This window comes from Cupressus sempervirens, chromosome 6, assembly GCF_028749045.1.
Source record: "Cupressus sempervirens isolate cs-2001-9-10 chromosome 6, ASM2874904v1, whole genome shotgun sequence".
Taxonomy (NCBI): domain Eukaryota; kingdom Viridiplantae; phylum Streptophyta; class Pinopsida; order Cupressales; family Cupressaceae; genus Cupressus; species Cupressus sempervirens.
This window is the reverse complement of record NC_143123.1, coordinates 78,350,349-78,375,444: the sequence shown is the minus strand read 5'-3', so window position 1 is coordinate 78,375,444 and position 25,096 is coordinate 78,350,349. Positions and strand designations below refer to the sequence as shown.

Here is a 25,096-nt window from a genome sequence, read left to right as displayed (position 1 = left end):
AGGAATGTGTTGCAGATTGGGAGTGTGATCAAACACATTACCACTGTTGAAGACTATTGGGCAGATTGTAAAGATGAATTTGAAAGCCGAGATCATGCTTTCGCTAGGCTCACAGTGGAGCAAATCAAAACATATGGTATCAATTTCAATGTTGAAGGACTGGAGGACGATGGACAAAATATGTATAGCAATACATATTTAACTACGATAAGGAGCATTCCTATCAGTTCAGAGCCTTATGAGGAGGCTGAGGAAGATTTAGATGTTATGATGGCCAGAATTATCAAGAGAACTGAGAAGTGGGTTGAATGGACAACCAAAAGGAGTTGGAGTAAAGGTACAACCACTCAAGTCTCTCTAGCAGCTGCAACGCCTTCTTCCTCTCAAAGTGCTACACTCGGTGTAACAATAGCTACCACTCAAGGACCAGCTCAACCTTCGGGAGGAGGTGATCAACCTCCAGACAAGAGAATTCCCATAGCCAAGACTTGTCATGGTGGCTCCCTCCCAGTCATCGGAACCCAGAGTGGTGTTGAAGAGAAGAAGACAGAGGAGCCAAAGGATAGTGCTACCTCTCCATCTCCATTCCCCCATGTCACACCAATTCCATCTCCTCATGTTTCTCCGGTTCCTTCTCCCCATGTTACTCTAGTTTCCTCTCCTCATCCTAGCCCTGTTCTGCTAGTAATTGCTACATTTCTACAACCAAGTGGCTCCCCAATACAGATAGTAGATTTGGGGGATGGAAAGAGTAGTAGTAGTGAGTCTACTGAGTCTGATGAGGCAGCGAAGAAAACTCCAGAGGTAGATAAAGGCCAACGCTCTTCAAAGCTCATTTCTCAAGATTTGAAGAATCCCTTCTCTTCAACTACGGTGACAATCACTCCAGCTAAGAAGAAGATGTTTAGTATAGAATCACTTGGGACAACCTCCAAAGTGATAGGCACTGATCCCTGGTTGGAGGATACTCTGGAAAGAAAGAGGAAAAGGAAAGATAAAAGTGCCCCTGCCAAAGACACTGTATCCCTTGCAGTTCGTTCTGGATCTGCATTAACCAAGGTAAAGAAGTAGAAAACTTTGTCTATACTTGGGTAAGATCCAGAAATAGGGCACCTGACAATGGAGATAGCCAAGCCCAACAAAGGAGGAAGGATTGAAGATATGATTGTTGATGATTTTACTCTGCACTCGGTGGACCTTGGTGAGGCCAGGCATGACATCAAGGTTGGCTTGTGGAAGTCAACCAACGAGGTGATTGAAGGACAATTAGAAAGTTGGAAATTGTCAAAGACTAGAATGAAGGCTGAGATAGAAGAATTGAACGGGTTCATCAGACAGTTGGTTACTCAATTGGCAACTACCTCCAGAGTATCAGTAACCAAAAATCCTACTGCTGCTAAGGTTCAGGCCCTCATCTCTCAACTTTAGGAAGATAGGCACTTTGGCCAAATTGGTAAGGAATGGATTGGGAAGCTCAAATTAGGAGGAGCCGCTATTATAGAACAAATTGGTAATGTTATCCTAAGATTGTAAATAGAGAAGGATAACATCTTATCAAATAGCAATACTCTGGCCGGAGAAACGACGAAGTGTGATGATTGTGTCTATCTTCTGAAGATGATCATTCAGATGAAGGCGAAGGAAGCTGTTGAAGCAAAAATCTTGCCAAAGGGAGACGAACCTCTGTTCGACTGGCTTCAGAGCATATAGTTCAGGATAGAAATGATCCTATTAGCAGAAAAGGGACTTAAGGAAACAGAGGATAAAGCGAAGAAGACCCAAGATAGAGGATTTGAACTCATGAAAGGGCTACATCCAGATTCACAAACTAGTGGCCAAGGAAAAGCACTCATCAGGATAAATGTCATGAAGGAGAACTTCTCCAAATTCTTAGATTGTCTGGTGTGTCTTCCAGTAGTCAAAATAGAATTGCAGAACTCCAGAGACTCAGTGGATGCATACACGTGGCCATGGAGGAGCTACCAAATCAATTGAATGCTGTGAAGGAGTTGGCCAGAGAACATTCCAAATGGCTCTTGAGATACACCAACATACACGTGCCTAAGCATGAAGAGCTAATCCCAATCATAGTTGCCGCCAAGGCCTATAGAGCGAAAGCAGAAAAAGGGAAGAAGTCGAAGTGATTCACATTTTGCCCCCCTTTTTTGCTTTCTTATGTAATTACGACGAACTGGTGTCTTGCCATTTGTCATTTTTGAGAAGATGAACCGATTGAACTTCTATTGTAACGGTCATCTCAAAACCCTATATGTATGAAATTGAAAAATTAATAAAAGGTCGGCAAATTTTTGGTGTGAAATACTTGATGTTGTAGAGATAATTGAATGGTATTTTGGTATCAATTATTTTCTATTCCATTTTTGTTATTTATAGTTTTATGCTTTCTCTTTTGTCTGGATTGAAGCAAGGAAAGAACAGAGTTTCGCTCCTCTGTTTCAAAGCAGCGAACGGATGTGATAAGTATTGTCATTGCATGTTCAAAGAGAAATCCTTCAAGCTTTTTTCCTTTTAAGCTAATTGTAGTTCAAATTCAAATTAACTAAGTTCGGTATTAATAATCATACTATTAAGCTTTATGAGTTCATAAGATGTGTGGGTTCATAAACTTAATCAATTCTTCAAAAATCCTTTTTGCCTAAGTTAGATTTTGTTTAGGTCTAGCTTGGTTTACCCCTTCTGTTCTCGGGTCAAGAACATACCCCCATTTTAGTCTTAGAAACAAAACACAATTTGTTGCAAATCTACCATAGGGAGTTGTACCTATCAATTCAGAGAAAAGCTAGTCTACTCATAAGTGGCTTTTCAACTGTTTGTAATCAGATATGTTCCTAATTTGGGCATTCAGGAGTCATAATCAAAGAAGAACAAATCTGTTTACCAACACTATTTTCTAGTCAAAGGGTCGGTCCATCATACCGCCATATTCCTTCTGCCTGTTGTTCGACCCTGTATTCTACTTAGGCAACGACACTAGAAATGTTAATGCCAATATGGTAAAATACTACCAACAACATATGCAAAGTATACAATTCATAATAGGACTAACACATTTATCTAAGTACTAGGAACAATGCACAAAATGGTAAAATATATCTTTTTTCGATTGTACCAAGCCAAGTTCCATACACGTACCCAAGATAGTTCGAAAATTAGCATACCATAACTATTCCATGTGTGTGGTACATATAGTGCACAGGTTGGTTATTAATACCAACCAATGTGACTCTTGGTACAACTTTTCCTAACAACTAGTTAACTACCTAATTGCAAATCTACTCGCTACAACAAATAGATTGTTTAGATGTGTAATAGTTTTTGTTGTTGTTTGTTTGTTGCAAGAAGTTAAATTGTTCCTCAAAGACCTCATTGGTTGATATAAGGGATGTTGATGTTTAGTGGTAAAATTGAGGCACTTTAAATAAGACGTAGACTTCTACTTTACAAGGTCATTAAGCCATTGAAATATGTGAGTGAAGGACAGGGGAATTTCTAAATATGATTCCATTTATGACCCAAATTAGATTAGCTAGGACCCAAAGGAAAAGGGGTGCTAATACTAAATCCGGGTTGTAAAGAGGAATGCAATACAAAGAAATACACTCTCTTAGGCCCTTAATAGGATAATGTGAACGTGAAATTGCACTAATTGCTTACGAAATGTAAATTTAGATGCTATGTGAATATAATCAACCCAATTAAGATATAAATCTAGGGTAAATATATGAAAGGACATTAAATATAGACTTACCTTGAAATACGTAGAGGAAGATGTGTTTTCGCTCAAGAACTTCAGATCTGAATCTTTTCTGAACTTTTGTCCGCATAGCTTGGAATGAAACGACGAAAGGAACAAAACCCAAAAATCTCCCTTGAATTTGGGACCTAAGGACTATGTAGACTTGGAAGGACATCCTACAACTAGGTTGATGTAGTTTGCAACTCCGAAATTGACGTCTCCAAAAAGAATGTGAATTATAGGTTCTAGATTTGTGATTCTTTTCGCTCCCAACTTGTAAGTCAACATAAAAAAGAAAGGTTTGGGGTTTGGGGTTTAATGAGGGCTTGCCTTGGCAAAGCCCTAGGTTAAGGAATTAACCATAATTGGGAAATTTAAATGTAAAGGGCTGCAAAGAACAAGATAAATGTTAAGATTCACCTTGCCCATGTGTATGTAATGTTGATCTTGAATGAGGAATGTAGGGTATCTCCACTCTTTGCAATTGATATACCATAATTCCATCATGGTGCCATGGATATGAACATGCATTAATGAAGAAGAAGATGAATGCTTCAATGCGGATCTCCTCCCTTGATGGCCAACAATACACTAGATCTTGAAGAGGAAATGCTCACAAAGGATTGTTCAATGCTAGATAGAAATCTCCTTGTTTGAATGCTTGAACTCCTTGAATGCAAAGACAAAAATCTTAACTAGAGAGCAAGAGCTCGAATCACTTGAGATAAGATATGAATGAGATGGTTGAGATATGAAAATGAAGCCTCCAAGTCTCCTTATATCTGAGTTTATGGGCAGGAAAACAATACAGGGCGACTGGATAATGGTCATAAACTGATTATACCCCCAAGGACTTTTCGACACCAAGATTCAGAACTATTGGAGACTAGGTCGACCTAGTACACAACTATGTCGACTTGGGAAGAATAGGTCGACCTGGTCTAGGAGGACAAGTCCTGGGTGCCACAGAAAGCTAGGGTAGATGCCAGAGGGGTAGGGTGGAAAGATGGAAGAGAGAAGAGGAAAAGAGGAACAAGCACATGCATATCCATGTTCCAAAGAAGTAATCATGAAGAGCAGCTAACTTAAAGGTCTTAAAAAGCAAGTGCGTTCATGTTAAGACAGTACGACTGATAGCTTTGGGAAGGGGGTGGGTTTACGAGTGAGTTGAAAGGAAACATTATTTGAAGGGAAAAATTGTCTGCCATGGCTAACAGTAAATACAAAGATTGATGTGTCTAGTAGTTTTGTTGTTCGTAAGTCTGTGTATTGGAATGAATAAAAATCTAATTCCTAAGGGGCAATCGAAACGTTGTGTAGTTTTGATAAATTTAATTCTCAAATTCTTGGCTTTTGTTTTGTTTTGTTTTCTTTGTATGCTTCTGGCACTCAATTGTTAGGAGGTAGAGTTAGTGGGTTTTTGTTTGTGATTATGTAGTGTAACACTGGCATTGGGGTATGTTGGGACAAGACTTTTGGGATGGGGAAAAAAGGGCCTTAATTTCAAGATGATGAGGTGGGGGTACAACAATGGGGGGTAGGGGGTGTCATATACTATACATATAGAACCTGAAATGGTAGTTATGAAATGATGTTTCAATATAAAATACGAAATTGGAATACTTGAAAATAACAAAATTGCAACACAGACAAAAGCCATTGAACATTCAATAAAGTACATACCCAATAGTAACAGTCAAAAATAAAAAATAAAATAGAAATTCAAGTACTCTCTTGACAATGTTGTGACTGCTGAATGGTGGAGGTTGGGGTACTCGGGTCCTTCAAGCACCTAGTGGAGGAACTCATAAGGATGGGTACTTCAAGGTTTTGGCAGGGGGAACCTTGGGTTTCATTGTGATTATGGAAAATGTTTCTATCTTGTGGATGAGTTGTTAATTCTTTATTATTGTTCATTCTGTTCATTTGTTATAATATTTGTTGCATACACTTAATTAGATGTTAAATATCTAAAATACATCATTTTTTGGGCAGTTTCTTGTCATGGTTTAAACACGTAGCCTGTGGGAATTTGTTATTGTTTGAAGCCGTATTATTTTTGGGTATGGGTGTGAAACATCAAATTGCTATTAGAGAATCGATGTGGGATTGTTTCCATTGTAGGCAGTTGTTATGCTATAAAAATACATTTGTTAATTAAGGTGTGGAATAATAAAATAGTTTTTACCAAGTGGTGTTTGTTAGCAGTAGTTGTTAGATTTAACCAACCGTCGGGTCGGTTTGTATCTAGTATGGAACAAAGCATATTATTGTTGTGTATGGTATGAAAAGTAATGTCATTCTGCCATATCTAACATCATATGTTTTGTATTCTCTTTGGTTATTTTTATGATGCCATTAATGATTCATGTTTGCTATTATTGTCGAATGATTATAATTACATTGTCTTGCTTAATACATATCAAATTAGGCATATAACATTTTGGTGTCATTGCCCAAGTTCGAACTTGGAGGTCTAAGGAAGCAGGCATAGGCGGGATGGCAGCATAATGGGTCTTACCTTCGACCAGAAAGTACTGATAAGCGATAGTGACATTGAGGATGAAAGTGAAGTGACCCAAGAGGATCAACTGACGTAGGACTTGGTGCAAGTGTGGGAAGTTGCAGTTGACAAGTATGTGCGAAGGGAAGCATAGTGGACAATTGTTCCTCCTGACGCAATACTAGACAACTATTCCACCTGACATAGTACAAGCTGAACTCACCATGAGTTCTCTCGTGTATGATCTTCTTGATAGTCTTCCAAGGCTGTTGGCTTGAAAATTACGGTAGTTCCAAAAACAACTTGAGGAAAGGGAGAGGGAAAACTGGAGGCAAAAGATTCTACAATGGTAAAAGGAGAGGAATCGAGTGAATAAGATCCATGTGATGTAAGTAGGTGTTGTACTGTTGTCCCTTTTTACTAATTAATACCCCTTTTACCAACCAAGGACAAAAGAAGATGCACGAGGGAAGGGGAGAAAATGAGAAGTAGAAATTGTTGTAAGGTCTTTGTGGATCCAAAAACAGGCCTAGAGGCGAAAACAACTTGTATAGAGATTTAGAATCCATTTGTTTGGTGTGACATCGATACCATTACTATGGCATCATTCATGCAACAAGAGTAGGAAGATACTACAAGAGTTATCACTCCCCAACATCTTGTGGGCACAATATGTATTAGAGGATGACAATTGGGAGGGCAACTCCATCTGCACAAACCCATCTGAGCACTCCGAGGAAGTCAGTGGAGAAGAAAGGGACCTTGGAAGTGTAGTTGTAGACATTTGAAAGTACCATACATGACATTAGAAATCTTTCCATATTGGAACAATCGAAAATATGATAGACAGAGGTAGAATCTTTGGGGAGGAGGGACTATTGATACTGCCAAGATGCATATGTAGAGATGAAGGGGAAGGAAACCCTCACGTGCCTGATTGCGCAAGACAATCGCAAGGATGCGGAGAGGAAATGACCCTCCAAATCTCGATGACACACAAGGTGGTACTGACTAAAGGATAAAAATGGTAAATATCCTGGAGAAGTAGAAGCTTCCAAAATTCAATGGAGACAGATCTGGCTTGCCATTGCAAGACCTGTATAACCATATGGGAGTTGAGTGGTTAGGAGGATGAAGATTATTTATTGAAAGCTTTCTCAACTGCCTTAAGAGGTTTTGCAATTGATTGGTATACACCTTCCAACGACCAACAAAACAACTTGGAAGGACTTGAAGCAAGCTTTTGAGGTAGAATTCAGCTTACTCCATGACGATGATGAAGTGATAGTGGAAATGTATAATACTTGCAAATGAAAGAATGAGATAGTTTGGGCCTACCATCGTAGGCTAAAGGAATTGATTGGTAAGCTAGAAAATCAGCTAGTAGACAGGTTGAAGAAGAGATGGTTTATAGAAGAATTGATCACTTGCATTCGAGAAAAATGAAGGTGGCAACTCTATCATTATACAAGGAGGCGTGCAATAGAGTCCTGGACATTAAAAGTTAGACTAAGACATCTAGAGGGAAGAAGGTGAGTGATGATGACATTATGAATGATGATAGTGAGGGAGAGTCCAAGACAATATAGGCCCTTTAGAAAGACATGATGAAGATGATGAAGGAGATGAGGGTAGATATAGAAATTAAAGAAAGCAAGGAATTGTGGTGTATGAAGTTAAAAGTGAAGGACATACCAGGGCCAACTGTCCCAAGAAATCCTTTTGTGACATCTGCTAAGTGTTGGAACACTCTGTTAAGGAGTGCTCGTACAATTTGAAGGTGAGGAGCACTCAATTGCGCTTCACACAAGGGGAACAAACAACCTCGCTGACCATATCTTGATAACCCATTAACTCTAAGCCTCATTGGGTGGTTACTGCAACAACTAAAGAGGCAACAATAATAATATAAACAACACCCTGACAAATCACATTCAGTACGATGTGAAGGGATAACCCATGATACAATGCCACAGGTGAAACGAATGGGGTCACATCATGCGAGATTGCCAGAGAAAGCAAGGGGATGGAAGTTTGTTGTGCAAATGGTGTGTTTTTGCAACCACAAGGATGTTGATTGCTTGATGGGGAAAGCGGTAAACATGATAGAGGTAACATGTTCCAAAGAGGACATCCAAACAATTACAAGACTTCACACACAAAAAGCCATATATTTGTATCCATGTATAGGGAAGGATTGATCGAAGCCAAAATTCAACATCCAAAGTAAAACATTACATAGGAAATATTACAGACAACATTCCTAGTACAAGTAGCAGACCTACTAGAGACACTACCGCAACTGAAGGTGGCAATTACCTATACTGGTGATATACATAGTAGCTAGGAGGTTGTAGTTAAGCGATGAAGGAGATAGGGAAAAAAGACTTCCAAAAAGCCTCTTCTACCAGTGGTGTTGCAAACCTTATGGTGTTGGCAGTAGGTGTTGGATAGACCCCAACAATGGTGGAACTAGAAATCATGGGCTGTACCCTCACCAACACCATTGTGGATAGAGGGGACAAACTGCAACAGTGGTGGAAGTGGAAATAGAAATCATGGTCCCTACCCTCACCAACACCATTGTGGATAGAGGGTCAGGAGTAAATGTGCTTCCAGAGGATACATAGAAGACCTTTGGCAAATTGACACTTTGGCCTCCAACTTGCCACTTGGTAGGCATTAATCAACATGTTTTAAATCGAATTGGAATGCACATGGCCAAGGAATATTTATTGGAACTCAACAATTCTTCCTCAACTTTATGGTCATCTCCCTGGAGAAGAAAGGTTATGACGCACTACTTGGGAGTGTTTAATTTGTAGCATTTGTCGGATATCTAATATCTGATTATTGCTCAAAGAGAAATTCACATACATATACATATACATGTGTGTATATATAAATATATACACGTATTTGTGTGTGTGTGCGTGTGCGCACGTGTGTGTGTGTGTGTGTAGATATATAGAAAGTCTCATAGTGGTCTGTACAAATAATTCGATCTGGTTCAATCTCCATTATGTAATGCAACAATCCTATTGTTATAACATCATAGTTTATGTGAATCATGGAGGTGATTCTATTACTCACCAATTCTCCATTATCGTGAGTCATGTCATCATTGTTCCACATTACAGACTGAGGTTGAGTGTAATGAAATGTTGAGCGTCGATTATGATCGGGCTCCTCAAATGCATTATCACCGGGTGTGATTATTAATAGTGAATCATAACTAATGGTGGTTATGGGTTGTCTCATGTAAAGACATGACACTATGGGTCCAAAGGGCACGTAGGGTCACATCCCTACACAAGACAGAACCATTCCAATTCATATATAATTGAAATGGATGCGACTATCCTCCATCCAAACTATACAGTTGACTAATATTTTAAAAATAAAAAACATCATGGATTTTTCTAAAAATTTCAGCGTTTGATCTTCATGATTTGCATAGTTTGTAGTCAATAAAAAAAAAAATTGGAAAAAAATCACTATGTTTTCGTGAATCTGGAAAAAAAAGTTTGACTTTGTTTTGTCCTTAGTACATTTTGGATGGAGATTAGCCCGTCCCAATTGAAATGCCATGATCGCTTGGAAACACATTCAACAACACACGCTATTACCAATGATCTGCTTTCAGATATATCTACTTGCAATCAAAGAAGAAAGCATCAACATTATTCATTAGAGAATTCAAATGCATGTAAGATATCAAGATTCAATTCTTGATTGATCTAGTTATATCTTCGCTGTGATAAGTATCAACATAAGAGTAGACAGATCTGAACATACGTTAAAGAATCAAGGCATTGTGTGCCGAATTTCAAGGCATTCTTAGATGATTGGTCCATCTCTAGTGGAAAGGAGACTCACTTGACCGTTCTGCACGAGTGCATGGAACGGTGCCGAAGGGTATGTCTAGCACTAAACTGAAAGTGTCGATTCATAATACTGCAACACAAGCTACTTAGACATATAGTTGTAAGGAAGAGTTGAAGAATTATCTTGACAAAGTAAAAGTGATCATCGAGATGGATAGCCTAGAGGATGTGACGTATGTGGAGTCCTTCCTCGGCCATGTTTGTTACTACTGACAATTCTTCAAAAGATTTGCTTAAATTTCATTGCCATTGGAGAAACTCATGAGAAAAGGTGAACTATTCAAGTAGGGTACGAAAAAAGAAATAACATTTAGAGAACTGAAAGGATTGGTAAGTGCACTAATTTAGGCCTATCCAGACTAAGACAAAGAATTCCATGGCGACATGGACACCTCCATCTATGCCATTGGGGCCACGTTGGCACATGTTAGCATAGGACATGTGGAACAACCAATATACTTTGCAAGAAAGCTATTGTCAAACGAAGAGATGAATTATAGTACATTGGAAAGGGAAGCCTTGGGCATGGTATATGCTTTAAAAAAATTCCAGCATTATCTCCTCACCACACCCTTCATGTTCTATATATACCACCAAACCCTAATGTACTTGGTGAACAAGCCCATTGCACAAGGTGGGGTAAGTTGGTGGTTATTGCTACTTTACGAATTCACCTTCATAATCGTTGTTGTCTCACAAAGAGCCATGCCATCGTTGACCAATTGTCAAGGATAAAATCTAGAGAACCCGCTAATGGGGTGAACAAGGGCTTTCTAGATGCTCACCTATTCCAAATAGAAGTTCTACCTTCCTAGTACAAACACATTGGCCAATACCTCTCTGCTTCTATGTTCCCTGCTGAGATGCCATCGAGTGAACGAAGGAAGTTGACATTGAAGAGTAAAACATTCCAATTAGTTTGTGGGCTACTATAGAAGATGGGACTTGACCATGTGTTTTGGAAATGCATCATGGAGGAGGAAATATCGAGTGTGCTAAGAGTATCCCATGAAGAGCTTGCAGGGGGGCACATGGGGCTTGATGCGATCGCATGGAAGGTACTACTCGCAGGACTATGGTGGCCAACGTAGCACATTGATGCACAAGAGTGGGTACTTAGGGGTGGTACTTGCTAAAGGGCAGGCACACGAGGCTTGATGCGATCGCATGGAAGGTACTACTTGCAGGACTATGGTGGCCAACGTAGCACACTGATGCACAAGAGTGGGTACTTAGGGGTGGTACTTGCTAAAGGGCAGGCAAACCATTTAAATGGGATTTTATGTCATTATTTTCTTGCAACCCTAGGAATTGTTCAAAAGGTGGGGCCTAGGCTTTGTGAGACCACTCAAGTTGAGCATTGCACGACAATGTAGGTACATCGTGGTTGCCATTGAATTCTTGACAAAATGGGAAGAAGCTTGGTGACAACATTGCCATTAGCACATCCCAGTTCTTGTATGAGCAAATAGTCACCCAATTTGGGATACCTTTATGCATTACTAGCGATCAAGGTATACATTTTGTCAACTAGGTGATCAAGAACATGACAAATAAATTCAACATATTCCATAACCTATCAAGTCTATACTACCCCTGAGGCAATGGATAAGTAGAATCCACAAATAAAGTGTTGGTTTGAGTACACTTCAAGATATGTGGAGTGGAGGAGGGAGAGAGGGAAGAATTAGTTCTAGTCATGCTTTGGGTACACCGTACTACCTAAAAGGAAACAACAAGACACGCCATTTCAGCTAATGTATGATTAGGAGGTGGTCCTACTTGCAAAGTACACAGTGCTAAGCCTCAAGGTGGCAGTAGAAAATAGACAAGGAGATCTAGAGAGTCTCAAAGAACAATTAGTCAATCTAATGAAGTTGGATGAAAGGGGAATAACGATAGTGGAAAATGAAGGTGACTCAATAGAGGAGGAAACTTTGGCACAATAAACACCTCCAGGGAATGAATTTTCGATCAGGCTAGTTAGTCCTAAAGTATAACGACCGCAACACATTAAGCCGAATAAGTTCAAAGTTCGTTGGCTTGGGCCATATAAAGTGAGAGAAGTAGGGAATAATGGGGCTATTAAACTTGCAACTCTTGAAGATAGGCCTATCAAGGAACTAGTGGACAGATCCAAATTGAAATTGCATAAGGAGATGAAGGTACATATTGTGAAAATCAATATGTTGGGATATGCAACTAAGGGTGATTAGACTATTCACCAAGGAAAAAATAGATTGAAGAGGGTTCGGTAATAACTGAAGACCTATATAGACTGGACTTGGATCAAGCCAAATCTTTGATGGCTTTGGAGGAGCGAGTAGCTAGAAAAGGTGAAGAAGGGATCGTAGTATCGAGGATACGCAGACACCTCACAAATGTACCATTCAACCCCTTGGTTGTCTGGGTAAGAATAAATGGATATTGGTGATGGCGAGCACCATATGAAGGAAGATGGGAGGGATTTATCATCTATGACATTGATTAGGAAGCCAAAGAGCAATAAAAGAGGGAGCAAGCAACAAGAGGAGGAATTTTGGAAGAAGACCTAGTAGAAGAGATTGACTTGAATGAGTATGGCGCCACCTTGGACCATGTCTAAAAATGGTAGTGAAAACATATGACTTATTTCTGAAGAACATGACTATGTAGATCAATTAATTAAGAAGTGCATTGAGGACTAAGAAGCGCGCTATAAAACCAAGCCAAATGTTTTGCAGCAAGTGGCTCCCAACCTAGAAGGACCTCAAACAATAGGTGGGGAGGAAGTAGTGTGGTACCAAAAGAATGGAGGACAATATGTGGATGGAAGCTTTAAGGTAGTAGGACCCGCACCCTAGTTGGCACAATCTTTGACCTGGAGTACCTTGGGAGATGTTGTGAAAATGAATGTTATAAGACACCCCTATGCACTTGCATGTGGGAGTATGCCTTAGAGGTAGAGGTACAATACCGCAAATAAAAAAGGGTAAAGAGGAGGCCCAAAACTGAAAGACCAAGATAATGAGAAAAAGCACCATAGAAATTTAAAGGGAAGATTGTGAAAGTCGAATAGGAATGTGGAGGAGCACAAAAGTAAAACAAACTCAAAGGTACCACCACTTTGAATTTTTTTACCAAAATTAAAAAGAATTAGGGTTAGGAAGATGGGCATAAAAGAAAAATAGGTTTGGAAAATAAGAAGGGATAAAGTAATAATTAAAACAATCATATTGGAAGGAATATTAAGGGAAGAAAAGAAGAAAATAAAAACAGTAAAAAGACAAATGTCTTAGCCTTTCAAATAAAGAAAAAGTGTTTTGTTAAAACCCTTACCCCTAAGGAGCCCAATAAATGGAGATCATATCTAAGGCTTCTCATCAAATTGGCAAAATGGAAGGAAGACAGATAAGTTGTAGAGGGAAAAAGAATTGCAGGATTTTGTACGGACGAAGAAAAGAGAGGAGCCACACATTGTATGGTTGAAGTGCAAGTGCAGGAAGACATTTCGTATGAGCCGTATGCAAGGAGGGAAGAGAGAGTGCACATTTTGTATGTTGTACGAGTGGAAGGCAGGGAAGATATTTCTTATGGGTAGAGTTTATCTTGTAGACCACATGTGTAGTCGGAAGTAACAATCACAAACATACAAACAAGGAATGTACGGGTGGGGATGAGCAACTACATGAGAAGAGTAACTAGTTGTAACTGGGAGTGAATGCAGAGCTTGGTGGGAAAGCATAGAGGAGAATCATATGTTGATGGCTTTTGTTATGCATTGTTGAGGTAGATAAGATTATTTTCATGCTTATTTTTAATCGAAAGGAATTTGAACCAGTCTAGCGTACCATGGTTCATGGTTATGACAAAAACACACGTTTAAAGTCAAGTATCTACAACATACTATCATATTGTTTTATTCAGCAAAAGAGTTCAGTAGGGTATTTGGGGTGCCCAATAGAGGACACTCGACAACAAGACCTACTTCTAAAAAGTCTACAAGGATAAGAAATAGTTACTAGAACTCATATGTAGAGACCACCTCACATAGAAACAATGGTATAGCATATGGAGTAGCGATAACAATAGTGGTTTGAAGAAAGCCTTTATAGCCTCCCCATAATGGAGTTGTATAATGGATTTATCTAGGAGCAAATTCATAGGGGGAAGCAAAACATTCGACATTGCCATATGGATGTTATGGTAGAATGAATGGGCTAAATAATGGTAAAATATACAATTGGGGATAACTATTGTTAGATAGGGTTAAGGAGTTCTTCAAACTCACATAAAACATTCGAAATGCCCAACCATGCTATTGCATTGTTTTTGGAAGCACTTCGCATGCAAGTGACACTTGAGCATTGGGGCACCTTTTTTATTGTCAATTTTGTGGAATTGTACAAGCCAACAATGAATTACTGGCTGCATCTGGACACATTCTCAACAAAAAATATTGAACTCTTAAGGAAGAGGGGTAGACAGGAAATCACAGCTAGAATTATGAAGATAGCATCTTGGAGGAAGAAGGAACAGGTGAACAACATACCTATTCCAATTCAAAGGATGAGGAGTTTAGGATGACACCTTACCGTACTGGACAAAAGGCGACAATATAGGAAGATGTAGGGGAAATGTCAAACGAAATTGAATTTGTTGTAGTACAACAAGGGCCGCTACCAAGACCCAAAACAAGAAATGCATTAGAGGTGCTTGAGGGTAATATGTTACTTCACACACACACACACACACACACACACACACACACACACACACACACACACCGTATAGAGGGAATTGGATGCAAAGACGAAGGTGGCATGACACAAAATAGTTCGAAAAGAAGGCGTGTATAGAGATATCCTTGGTAAAGGGATCACAGTTGATAGTGGAGGGATGACGGTAGCGAAATGTTCATTGGGATGGTAGTCGATAGTGGAATGACAGTTGGCAATGGAGAGATGACACTTGGCAGCATGTGGAAACTGCCACCCTTTTCAGATTAGGAGGCGAAGCAGATAGAATTTATAGCCTCTCAGTTGTCAATAATAGTGCACTTGGTCCCACTAGACCAAATACCATAGGCCAAGGTGGTGGATTAAGTTCAACGAAGCAAGGAGCCCACGCCATCAGGATCACCAACCCGTACGAGATTGAGACAATATAGTCAATTGGACTTTTGATCACACCAACACTAGCAATGACACCTCCAAGCTTGATAGCCACCTCATCCACCATAGTTGTTACCACAATAGCACATCAATTTTGAGGAGAACAAGAAGAGGATGGAAGGGATAAAAAAGCAGACAACTTGTTGACAAAGTTCCAAATAGAGGTCTAGGACATCCTATTGCCCTCACCCACTCTAATGATGGGTAATCCGAGGAAGAAGCTACCTAGGTCCACCCAGATATGGGGATAGATGGGGCGAGTCAGCACATTGGGGACCAAGAGGAAGGAGCTGCCAAAGAGAGTCACATCTTGTTTTGGGGACTATGCCTAGCAATTCCTGATGGAACTCGAGATTATGGCTTCAACCACATGGGACATGGTAGATAGAGTCAAAGACTTGGATATGTGACCTTTGACTCTAGTAATAGAGGCATTATTTAGATTCATGGTGTAGGGTTCCCTGGTAGAATTCCATGAACGCCACTCAAAGCAAGGATGGCCCCACATAGAGTTGAAGGACAAAGAGCGAGATTGGAGTACCTCACAAGTTGTGTTTGTAGAGAGGACACACTGGCATGATGAACACCTCATTCGGCTGGAACACTCTTTTAGAGACACTCTTGCACCTATAGTGAGTCACATGGAAAGCTCGTAAAGCAAAAGGCAAGTAGGATGCCCTAGAGAGGAGAGTATATGAATTCGACATTGGGTTGAGCCAAGAGAGGACAATATGAGTAGAAAAGAAGCAAAAGTTGGCCATAGTAGAGAAGGACCTCAAGGATGCCTTGAGGTTGCTGAAAGCGACAAGGGAGGAGTAGTCGATTGCAAAAAAAGACTCGAGGCTTTGTGGGGGGATTGGGGGTGTTGATGTAGGTGGTTGTTATGCCATACTATTACTTTGTTGATTAAGGGGTACAATAATAAAAAAAGTTTTTTCCATGCAGTGTTATTGACAGCTGGCAAACTTAACCAATCATTGGGTGGATTTGTGTCCATGATGGAACAAAGCAAATTGTTGTGTATTGGAGATTATTGTGCTATCAAAAGTTATATCATTCTGCCATATCTGACATCATATATTCCGTATTCCTAGTTATTTCTGTGATGCCATTAATGATTCATGTCTAGTACTATTGTTGAATGATTATAGTTACATTATACTAGTTAATACATTTTGAATTAAGCATCTAATAGCCATCACTTTTTCAATAGCTATCATCCCTTGTTGTAGGTATTATTCTTGTTTCATATTTGATTTGAAGTACACCTTTTTCAAATCATGACTATGTTGAGAAGGTTGAAGTAGATATTCTAAAAATCAGACAACAATAAAGATACAAAAATAAAGAACTGCCCCATGTCCTAGATCAAACAAAATTGTGTGATTAGAGATCCGATTGTGTTTTTTTTCTCTAAGGGTCTTGGTATTGGTTTCGAGGGTTCAATTCTTGGGTTTGGTCAAATTCTATTTTTGGGTTGGGTTTGCTTTGGGTTCATCCATACGAAATATATAAAATACAAAATATTAACATATTTGTTGAAATAATTAAGTTCAAAATACACATGGCATCTCATATTATTTAATAAACAAAACTTCGATATTATTTGTCAAGTACTAGTCCAACTTGAATGCCACAATATAAATTAAAGTCAAGAAAATAATAGTGCCTAGTGTCGGCAATCAACCATCGTTGATCAAAATCTTATCGGTCTTCAAAATATGTTTACTATTATCTATATCAGATGATGTAGGCACTTGTAGATTAAAAAGACCACAAATAGTGTCCTTGGCAAAGACACTAGCACTCTTGTGCTTGCTAGTTGGTTCAATGTTAACATCAAGTGCAGCCAAGTGCAAAGTGGAGGCATCCAAGTTAAACATAACACTAGGAATTTTTTTTTTTATCACAAAAGTTGTAGGTGTGCGAATGATTGGCCATGGAAGTACTAAAGTATATGAGCATTAATCTTATATTTGTACTAAAAGGCATTGATACTGAAGTTAAAACATGAAAAATCCATGAACTAAACCCTTAGGGCATCCTACATGTCTGAATTGTAAGGAGTCTACCATGTGCTTCCTTGTAGCAAAGACAAGTTGTAGAGGAGTGGTCATTTCGTTGCATCTCTATTCAATGATTTTGTGAAGTTGTGTGAAGAATTTTCATTAGTATCTTGTTCTTTATCATTTATGATGATTTTCATCTTCTCAATCATTCAGTTGATGCCATCATATATCTCACTCAAACAAGATCTATTAATGTTAGTATAATGGATTATGCTCAATATGGGCTCTATGAAACTAAGGATATATGTAACATAATCCTACTAAATATCATTTAAGATCATTTGCTTGACCTTTGTTGGCCTTGTAGTGCTCGATTGCTTCCATATGGACCAACATGGGTTGATGACCATGTTAGAGTGTTTCATGAACGTTCACGAGTTATCTCAATAAAATTTTGTTGGAGTCATAACAGGTTTGAAGAACTAGTGTTAGTGAACAGATTGTCCTTTGAGAAAATGCATGCAAATCTGACCCCGAATGCCCAAATGAAAGGACAAACTAGCACCAACAGTTGGATAGGTTATTATTAGATTAATAACCTTCCTCTGAATTTTATCGGGTACAGCTCCCCGTGCAAGATTTACAATGAATTAATTATAGGTACTTTTGACCAGAAAGCACGAAAAGATACCAAGCATCTATCCGTAAACATAGAGTAGACGCGAAACCTAAGAATTGAAAAGAAAGGAAACAGAATACAACAGATTACACAAAGTTAATTTGTTGTACACTGTATCACATAGTGTAAATGAATACCTAACCTCCGCTCTCTCGAGAGAATTAAAATCAGAGCTCTGAAAGATGTTTGGAACATCAATTTAATAAAGAAACAATGACAACAAACTGTAATTTCAGGAAAAACTGGAAATGAATCGAAGTCCAAATTCAGTGGAAGGAAAAATACATTATCAACAAAGTATAATATGTTTAACCTTCAGCCTCCCTTCCCTGACTGTAAAAGAACACAAGGACTCCTTTACACATTACAATCAGACCATTATTTAAACAAAAACAGAAACTTCTTTCACAATATTACATCAATCACCAAAACCTTTTCTCTATCTCAGACACACAGTTCAGAAAGAGAAAAATCTGCCCATGCTCTGCCTCTCCCTGTCTCCCAAGGAAATTAAAATGATTTTTGCAAGATCTCCTCCCTGCCTGAAGCCCAAAGTCTGCAGCCTGGAAGAAGCCAGCAAGAAGAATTGAACAGGAAAAAGAATGGGACCTCCTGTAGCACAAAGTCTCAGAGAAATCCAATCTTCCCTCCTATCACTGTATTCACAGCCTCTGTTCTGCTGTAGCCCAAAGTCTCCCAGCCAAAACTCTGAAAACTGGAACCCCTCTTAACTCTACCGCTGGCTTATTTAACTTTTCTTTGCCGTGACCTTTCCGTTCCAGTAACTGAATCTTGATATCCTTTTCTACTTCCAAAGAAGTCTTTTTTCTTTTCTCCTTTGGTTTTCCTTGATAAAGTTTATTTTCATCAATAGTAATCTTTTTCAAGATTATTTTGATGACCATTAAGTTTTGCAATATCTCCCTATAATCTCCAAAGATTATTAACCAAAGTTTTAGTATCTGTATATGGTTGCATCAGATTTGGCCAAGTATACACAACTAATTGATAGATGTCAATTAATGATTTTCTTACCTTTGTATCCTCATATTTTATGAAAATTCGTGGCCCCTATGGTATACTTATGCTGACAGGTGGCATTTGCTGGTGATGATGTTCTATCATGGTTTTATAACTGCCATAGACAGTTTTGACAGTGTCCCACTCAATCAGTCGTAACTCATTAACCAGGAATGAGTTTGAAAAACGCTTTGGTCAGATCATGTGTAACTTGCTTCTTAGAAACATATCTGAAATTGAGCCACATCCAACGGTTTGATTGGAAGTTATGGGCCCCGCACTGAGACCCAATCTGGTTGTCTGCATTCCATAACTGTTAATTGCTGAGCCAATAGAGGTGTAAACAGAAACCCATAACTTTTGATCCATACTAAATCTCATAAAAATATTTGGAGAAGATTTAGATAACTAGGTTTTCCAACAAATATCTTAAATGCAGCATGATCCAATGGTCGGATTGAGAGATATGGCCCTCAAAATGTGACTATTTTCAGCCATCTGCAATTTATGACTGTTATTTCTGATCCGATAGTGGTGTAATCAAGAACATGTAACTTTTGATCCACATGTAATATGACAAAACTCTATGGTGAAGATTTAGAGGACTAGATTTGCCAAGAAATATCTAAAATTCAGCCAAATCCAACGGTTAATTTGGGGTTTATGACCTATGAAACATGACTATTTTTTGTCATCAGAGAATCCGTGTTTGCAGGTTGTATTCTTGCATGGTGTTTCGGGCTTATCCAAACCTCATGGTGACAAATGATATGATTTGGTTTTATGAGGAAAGAGTATTTCAAAAATGTGTGTCTCCCTCATCATCAAAATCAAACGTAAATACATCCAATGTTCCTTCAACCATAGTCTCAGCTTCAGCATGTCCAATGTCTTCTATTGAGAGGCAAACATAAATGTCACTTTCAATCCTCTAATATATATTAATCACCAGTTGGTTTCAAGATTATGGTCCAATAATGATTAGGAGGAAAAACCCTTTTTATTACACACCCGATCAACATGCTTTGTTCAACATGTATCATCCAACTCTGAGATTTTATCACAAAGCTCTATCTGAACTTCAAGTTTTCTGTCTTGAATTTGAAGTGTTAAAAACTGCATACTAAAGTATTGGACCGTGTTTCAAACTCAGCAATGTAAACCTTTGAATCTGCTTACATGAACCTGCAAACATTGAGTCTTCAAACATCAGAATTGAACTTATATTGGGAACTAGAATCTGCACTTCAACTATTGTCAACCAATGAGCTTGCAAGACGAACTTTTCTGAACCACTGAGTTGATCTCCATCTTGACTTGTACTTTTGCAGTTTCTCGAAACTATTGAATTGGCAGAATCTGGACCTAAATGATGAGATTCTGAACTTGTTGAACTGAACCTGCTGAATGAACAATTTGGACTATTGGACCATTTTGAACTGCTTTGAACTATCGAACTACTTTGAACTACTTCGAACTGAAGTTCGAAGTAGTTCAAAGAGGTTCAACCTCTGAAACTGAAAGTTTAGAAACTGTGACCATATCGGGTACTAACAACTAGTTTGAAAAAAAAAAATGAAAAGTTTACGAAAGCTAAAATTAAAATTTAATTAAAAAGTTACTAAAGCTGAACATATTTAACTTACCTTCAAGAGTTCCAATGTTGACAATGTTCTAAATATGCCTTGTGACATATGGTCATTGTTTACAAACATTTATCTCATGGGTCTTAGCATATACCTTTTATCCAATCAATTTTGGTGCCAATTTATGTAGCTTAAGATTGAGGGAGTGGATGGTACTTAGCATTTACCTATTTTATCCAATCAATTTTGGCATCAATTTTATGTAGCATAAGATTGAGGGAGTGGATGGTACAGGGTGTCTAAATAATGTGTAAATACTAAATAGCCTTGTCAACCAATGAGATAACTGCTCTACAATTATTGGTATGTCTATTAAAACTAGGACAATATTTGAAGGGCCCACTTCTTCAATTGCTGACAAAGATTATTAGCAATAAATGCACCATCCTTCAGCTCCCTGTCACAATCTCAAAATCATTGCTCCTTTAGAGAACATTGCAATAACATTGATCAATGGTTGATTGCTTGATTGTTTTCATTCATAAAAAGTAGACACCCTTCTTTTGGCTCACAAATCCCTTTTGGGCTTCAAAGAGTCCTCTACACGCTTCACCTATTTTTGCAGTCAAGTGTGAGTCCTCTACACACTTCACCTATTTTTGCAGTAAGGTGCTACACACTTGTTCACAACCTTTTGGAGCCTCATTAATTTCTTTCACAATGTTTTGCCAATATGGCAAGCAAACGACATTGAATGCCAATCCATTCGCATAGACACAGACTGCATGGTGGTTGGCACTCTCAATATACATTATGAAATGTCATTAAACAATCCCTTTGATCTCATGTAGAGGCCAGAGGTTGTTCTTTAAGTGTAGAAAAAGTGAGTGGCTCTTTGTTGGTTGAAAATTAAGAGGTGGTGTAGTGGGCTTCATCCCTCAAGATCCTTCTTGTCATTCTTGTTCATCCGTAAATGCAAAGACTTGACATTCTGGAATGCTGTTACCATCTTCCTGGGGCAAAATTTGAATCTTTGTTTATGGATATTGTCTAAGCGGCCTTCCACTTGAGTATATGACCTTGAGTATTTAGCTTTATATTCGCCACAAATCCAAGCATAACCACCCCAATTTGGAAGCTGCTGTACCATTTCAACATTTTCCAAAGGGGAGAGTTTGGGTTTGTTTTGAAATGGAGTCAAATCATAGAGCTACAACTGGATGTCTGTGTAATACCTAAGACAAGCAGTTCAGTAAACAACACATTCAAGGAATTGAAACAAATAAAAGAAATATATAACTTAATAATCATTTCATTTATATAAGTTAGCAATGTGTTATGAATACCTAGAAGAAGAAAAAAAAGCAACAACATCAACTTAAAGCAAGAGAATTCATTTGTAAATAAAAGAGACGGTGAAAAACCAAAATCTTAAAAGAACCTCACAATTTTAAAGAAATCTTCCTCTATGATCTCCTTGGCAACATATGAACTCTTGTGAATGTGTAGGAATAGCAAAGCAACCAGCTTGGAATGTTCAATTGTCTACTTTGAACTTTATTTATGCAGTGACAAGCAAGAAAAAAAGAATGAAGGATAATATTTCTGTTTTTCGTTCACAATATGAGAAATAAGTCTGCTTTTTCCTTTTGGATGTCTTCTGTACCACATTGTAGGGTATGAGGGCAAATTACAGTCTTTGGTATTAAAAATAAAAAAAGTACAAAAGGGCAAGAAGTTGCCAAATTGACATGGGTACCATTAAGTTTGCCCAAGGATCACCCAATACAACTGTACAAGCGTTTAAGAAGACCCTGCTTGGACTCATAGGTGTTTAGCAAGACCTTGCCTGGACTTGCAGGCATGCCAAATCTGGACTTTCACCTGAGCTAGACAATACATGGACCTGGTTCTTCAGGTGCCAGACCGATAACATAGTTTTACTGTTCAACCATCAATCTTAACTCTACTCAAGCAATGACAAGCAAGAAAATGTTCAGGGATGAAGGATAATGTTTTTATTTTTCATTAACAGTTCAGAAAATTAATTTGTTTTTGCCATTTGGATGTCTTCTATACCAAGTTTTAGGGTTTGGCAGTAAGTTGCACTTTTTAGTGTTAAAAAAAGTCAGAGAAAAGGTGAAAGCAGCCGAATTGAAGTGGGAACCTGGCAAACTCTCCCGAGGTTCACAAGGGACAGATCTGCAAGCATGTAGAAAGATGCCTTCTAGAGGTGTAGGCCTTTAGCAAGACCTCGCTCGGAACCACAACTTTGCTGTATCCAAACCTACACCTCGGCCAGACCAAAGTGGGACTTGAGTTCTTAGGGGCTGGACCAGTACCACGGTTTTTTATGTATCTACAGTTGATACAATGACAAAGCATCATAAAGGTGGTTTTATATTTAGTTTATATTAATGATGTCCTTTTGAGTTGTGACACTTATATATAGAGGTGACAGACTGTTATAGTTCTAAATCCAACTTTAAAGGTTTTATATTTACTTAGATATTATAAAAACATCAAAAAAATCAAAACCACATTCTGTACCTAGTACTGCACTAGACATATCCAAATTTCATTATGCTAAGCATGCCTTGGATTTAGATGAATTCACAAAAACTTGGGATTTTTGCAAGCTTTGTCAAGTTGAAGCCTAAGAAAGTACAAATTTGAGCAGTAAAGAAGACAAACAAATAAACAATTACCTAGGCAGTGACCTAGAAAGGTTCAACCTACCATTCCTTTATTGCTCTGCTGTAAGGTTTCTAGCATTGCATGCTTATCACTTTTAGGATTTAACGAGTTTCATTATTCAATATCAAGAAATATTGCTGTATGGAGCACCTAAAATATCAGATATCCATCAGTTAAAACCTTTGTGATTTGTTTGAATAGTTGGTCTTAGACTAATTAATATGTAATATCTAGAAAGAGAAACAGATAACCTTTCTTTTTCAATTTTTTTTTGCATTCTACTTGTTTTGATAAGGTGATTGTGTTGATGACAGCATCTATACATATGCCAAGAATTGGATTTCATTCTACACACAAGCGTTCTGAGTGGTATGCTGTAGAACGTCTTCTCTACAAATATTCAGACACATATGGTGTAAAAATATACGTGTATGAACTCTAGTTTGCCATATTATTTTTCTTTTGCTACAAATTGCAAGTTCAAATTAGCACCATTGCTAGAATGAGGCAGTGACATGTAAAATAGTTTTAAGTAGTTAATTTTGCCCTAACAATTGCATCTATTGTTAATGAACAAATATCTGAAGCAGTGGCCAGTTAAATAAATAAGACAACTAATTTTTCTCAATGCTTGTTTGTCATATTTTCAGGTACTATTTTAAGCGGAATTCATAGGAGAATCCATCAAATCTGAATTATCTCAGTCATGATTTGGCCCTTGCACGGGGCAGAAATTTACAGCAAGCTGTGAATAATATCGTCTATAATAGGGGATATTATATATAGTACGTAAAGTGAACATAAAAATTATTTAATTATCTTATCGAATTTGTGTCAACGAGTTTAAATAAAACTACCTTGGCACTGTATGAAAAATGGGAAGATTACGTGATAGGTTGGTTTGAAAGAAATCTGCATTCACATCTTGTGATATGACTTTGTCAATTTTGTCTTTCCCCTCTTCAGAAATGATGACATTGCAGTTAAGCTGTTTAACATCTTCGCTTTCTACATTGACAGATACTAAGCATTGTAATTATTGCTGTCTCATCATCTGTGCTACTCACCACTCATGCTATAATTTGACTGTCAAAAAGATATACAGTGAAAGAAAATTGCCTTCTATTGTTTAATTTCCATAGACTCGGATGGAAAAACTAACTTATTTCCACATGTAATATTTTTTTATTATGCCAAGAGGTGTAACCCTACAAGTGATTAAAAACTCCTGCTCAGTCTCACTAATAACAAAGATTCGTAGCTGTTGTCTATGAGGAAGACAGAGTAAAGACAGAGTATGGAATACAGTTTCCATATTTAGAGCTTCCTGTGATTGGATGTGCAATTGAGCTTTAAAATTCTCTAAATTCAAATATCTGTTTCTGTGACTTCATTTTTTTTGTCTTCAACACAATAGCATGATAACCATACTGTGCAGTTCACCGCAGCCTACCACTTTCTAAAGATTGCAGTTATCAGTTAAAAATGCCAAACGCCAAAAGAAAGAATATCAATTCCACAGTTTGGTTTAGGTATATTGTAACATACACTTTTTCGTGAGTCTTAATTAACAATTAACATATTAAGAAATACGGTTATTACTTCATTTTCATAGGAAGACAATTATATCAGTTATGTTCATGTGAATGAGATTACCAATTACAATTATTTAAATGAAAAAAGCTTATCACTAACATCTGAAAACACCATCAATAAATTTACTATGGAAATGAAAATATACATATCACGGAATTTGAACTGAGAAATCATTGTAGGGATGCTTCTGCAGTCTTTTAGATTAGTGC

The 25,096-nt window shown here is 38.0% G+C and overlaps 1 protein-coding gene across 2 annotated transcripts in view; it reads left to right on the top strand.

Annotated features, from left to right (window-relative positions):
- Positions 1–24,684, top strand: part of ASG3 (SNF2 domain-containing protein / helicase domain-containing protein) — a 251,288-nt gene extending 226,604 nt beyond the window's left edge. For both annotated transcript variants that reach the window (XM_089786804.1, XM_089786805.1), the window contains exons 15-16: positions 23,606–23,720; positions 23,942–24,684. In XM_089786804.1, the coding sequence (XP_089642930.1) occupies positions 23,606–23,720; positions 23,942–23,966 (140 nt within the window). In that variant the 3' untranslated portion in view covers positions 23,967–24,684. The remainder of the gene's footprint in view (positions 1–23,605; positions 23,721–23,941) is intronic.
- Positions 24,685–25,096: the final 412 nt, after the last annotated feature.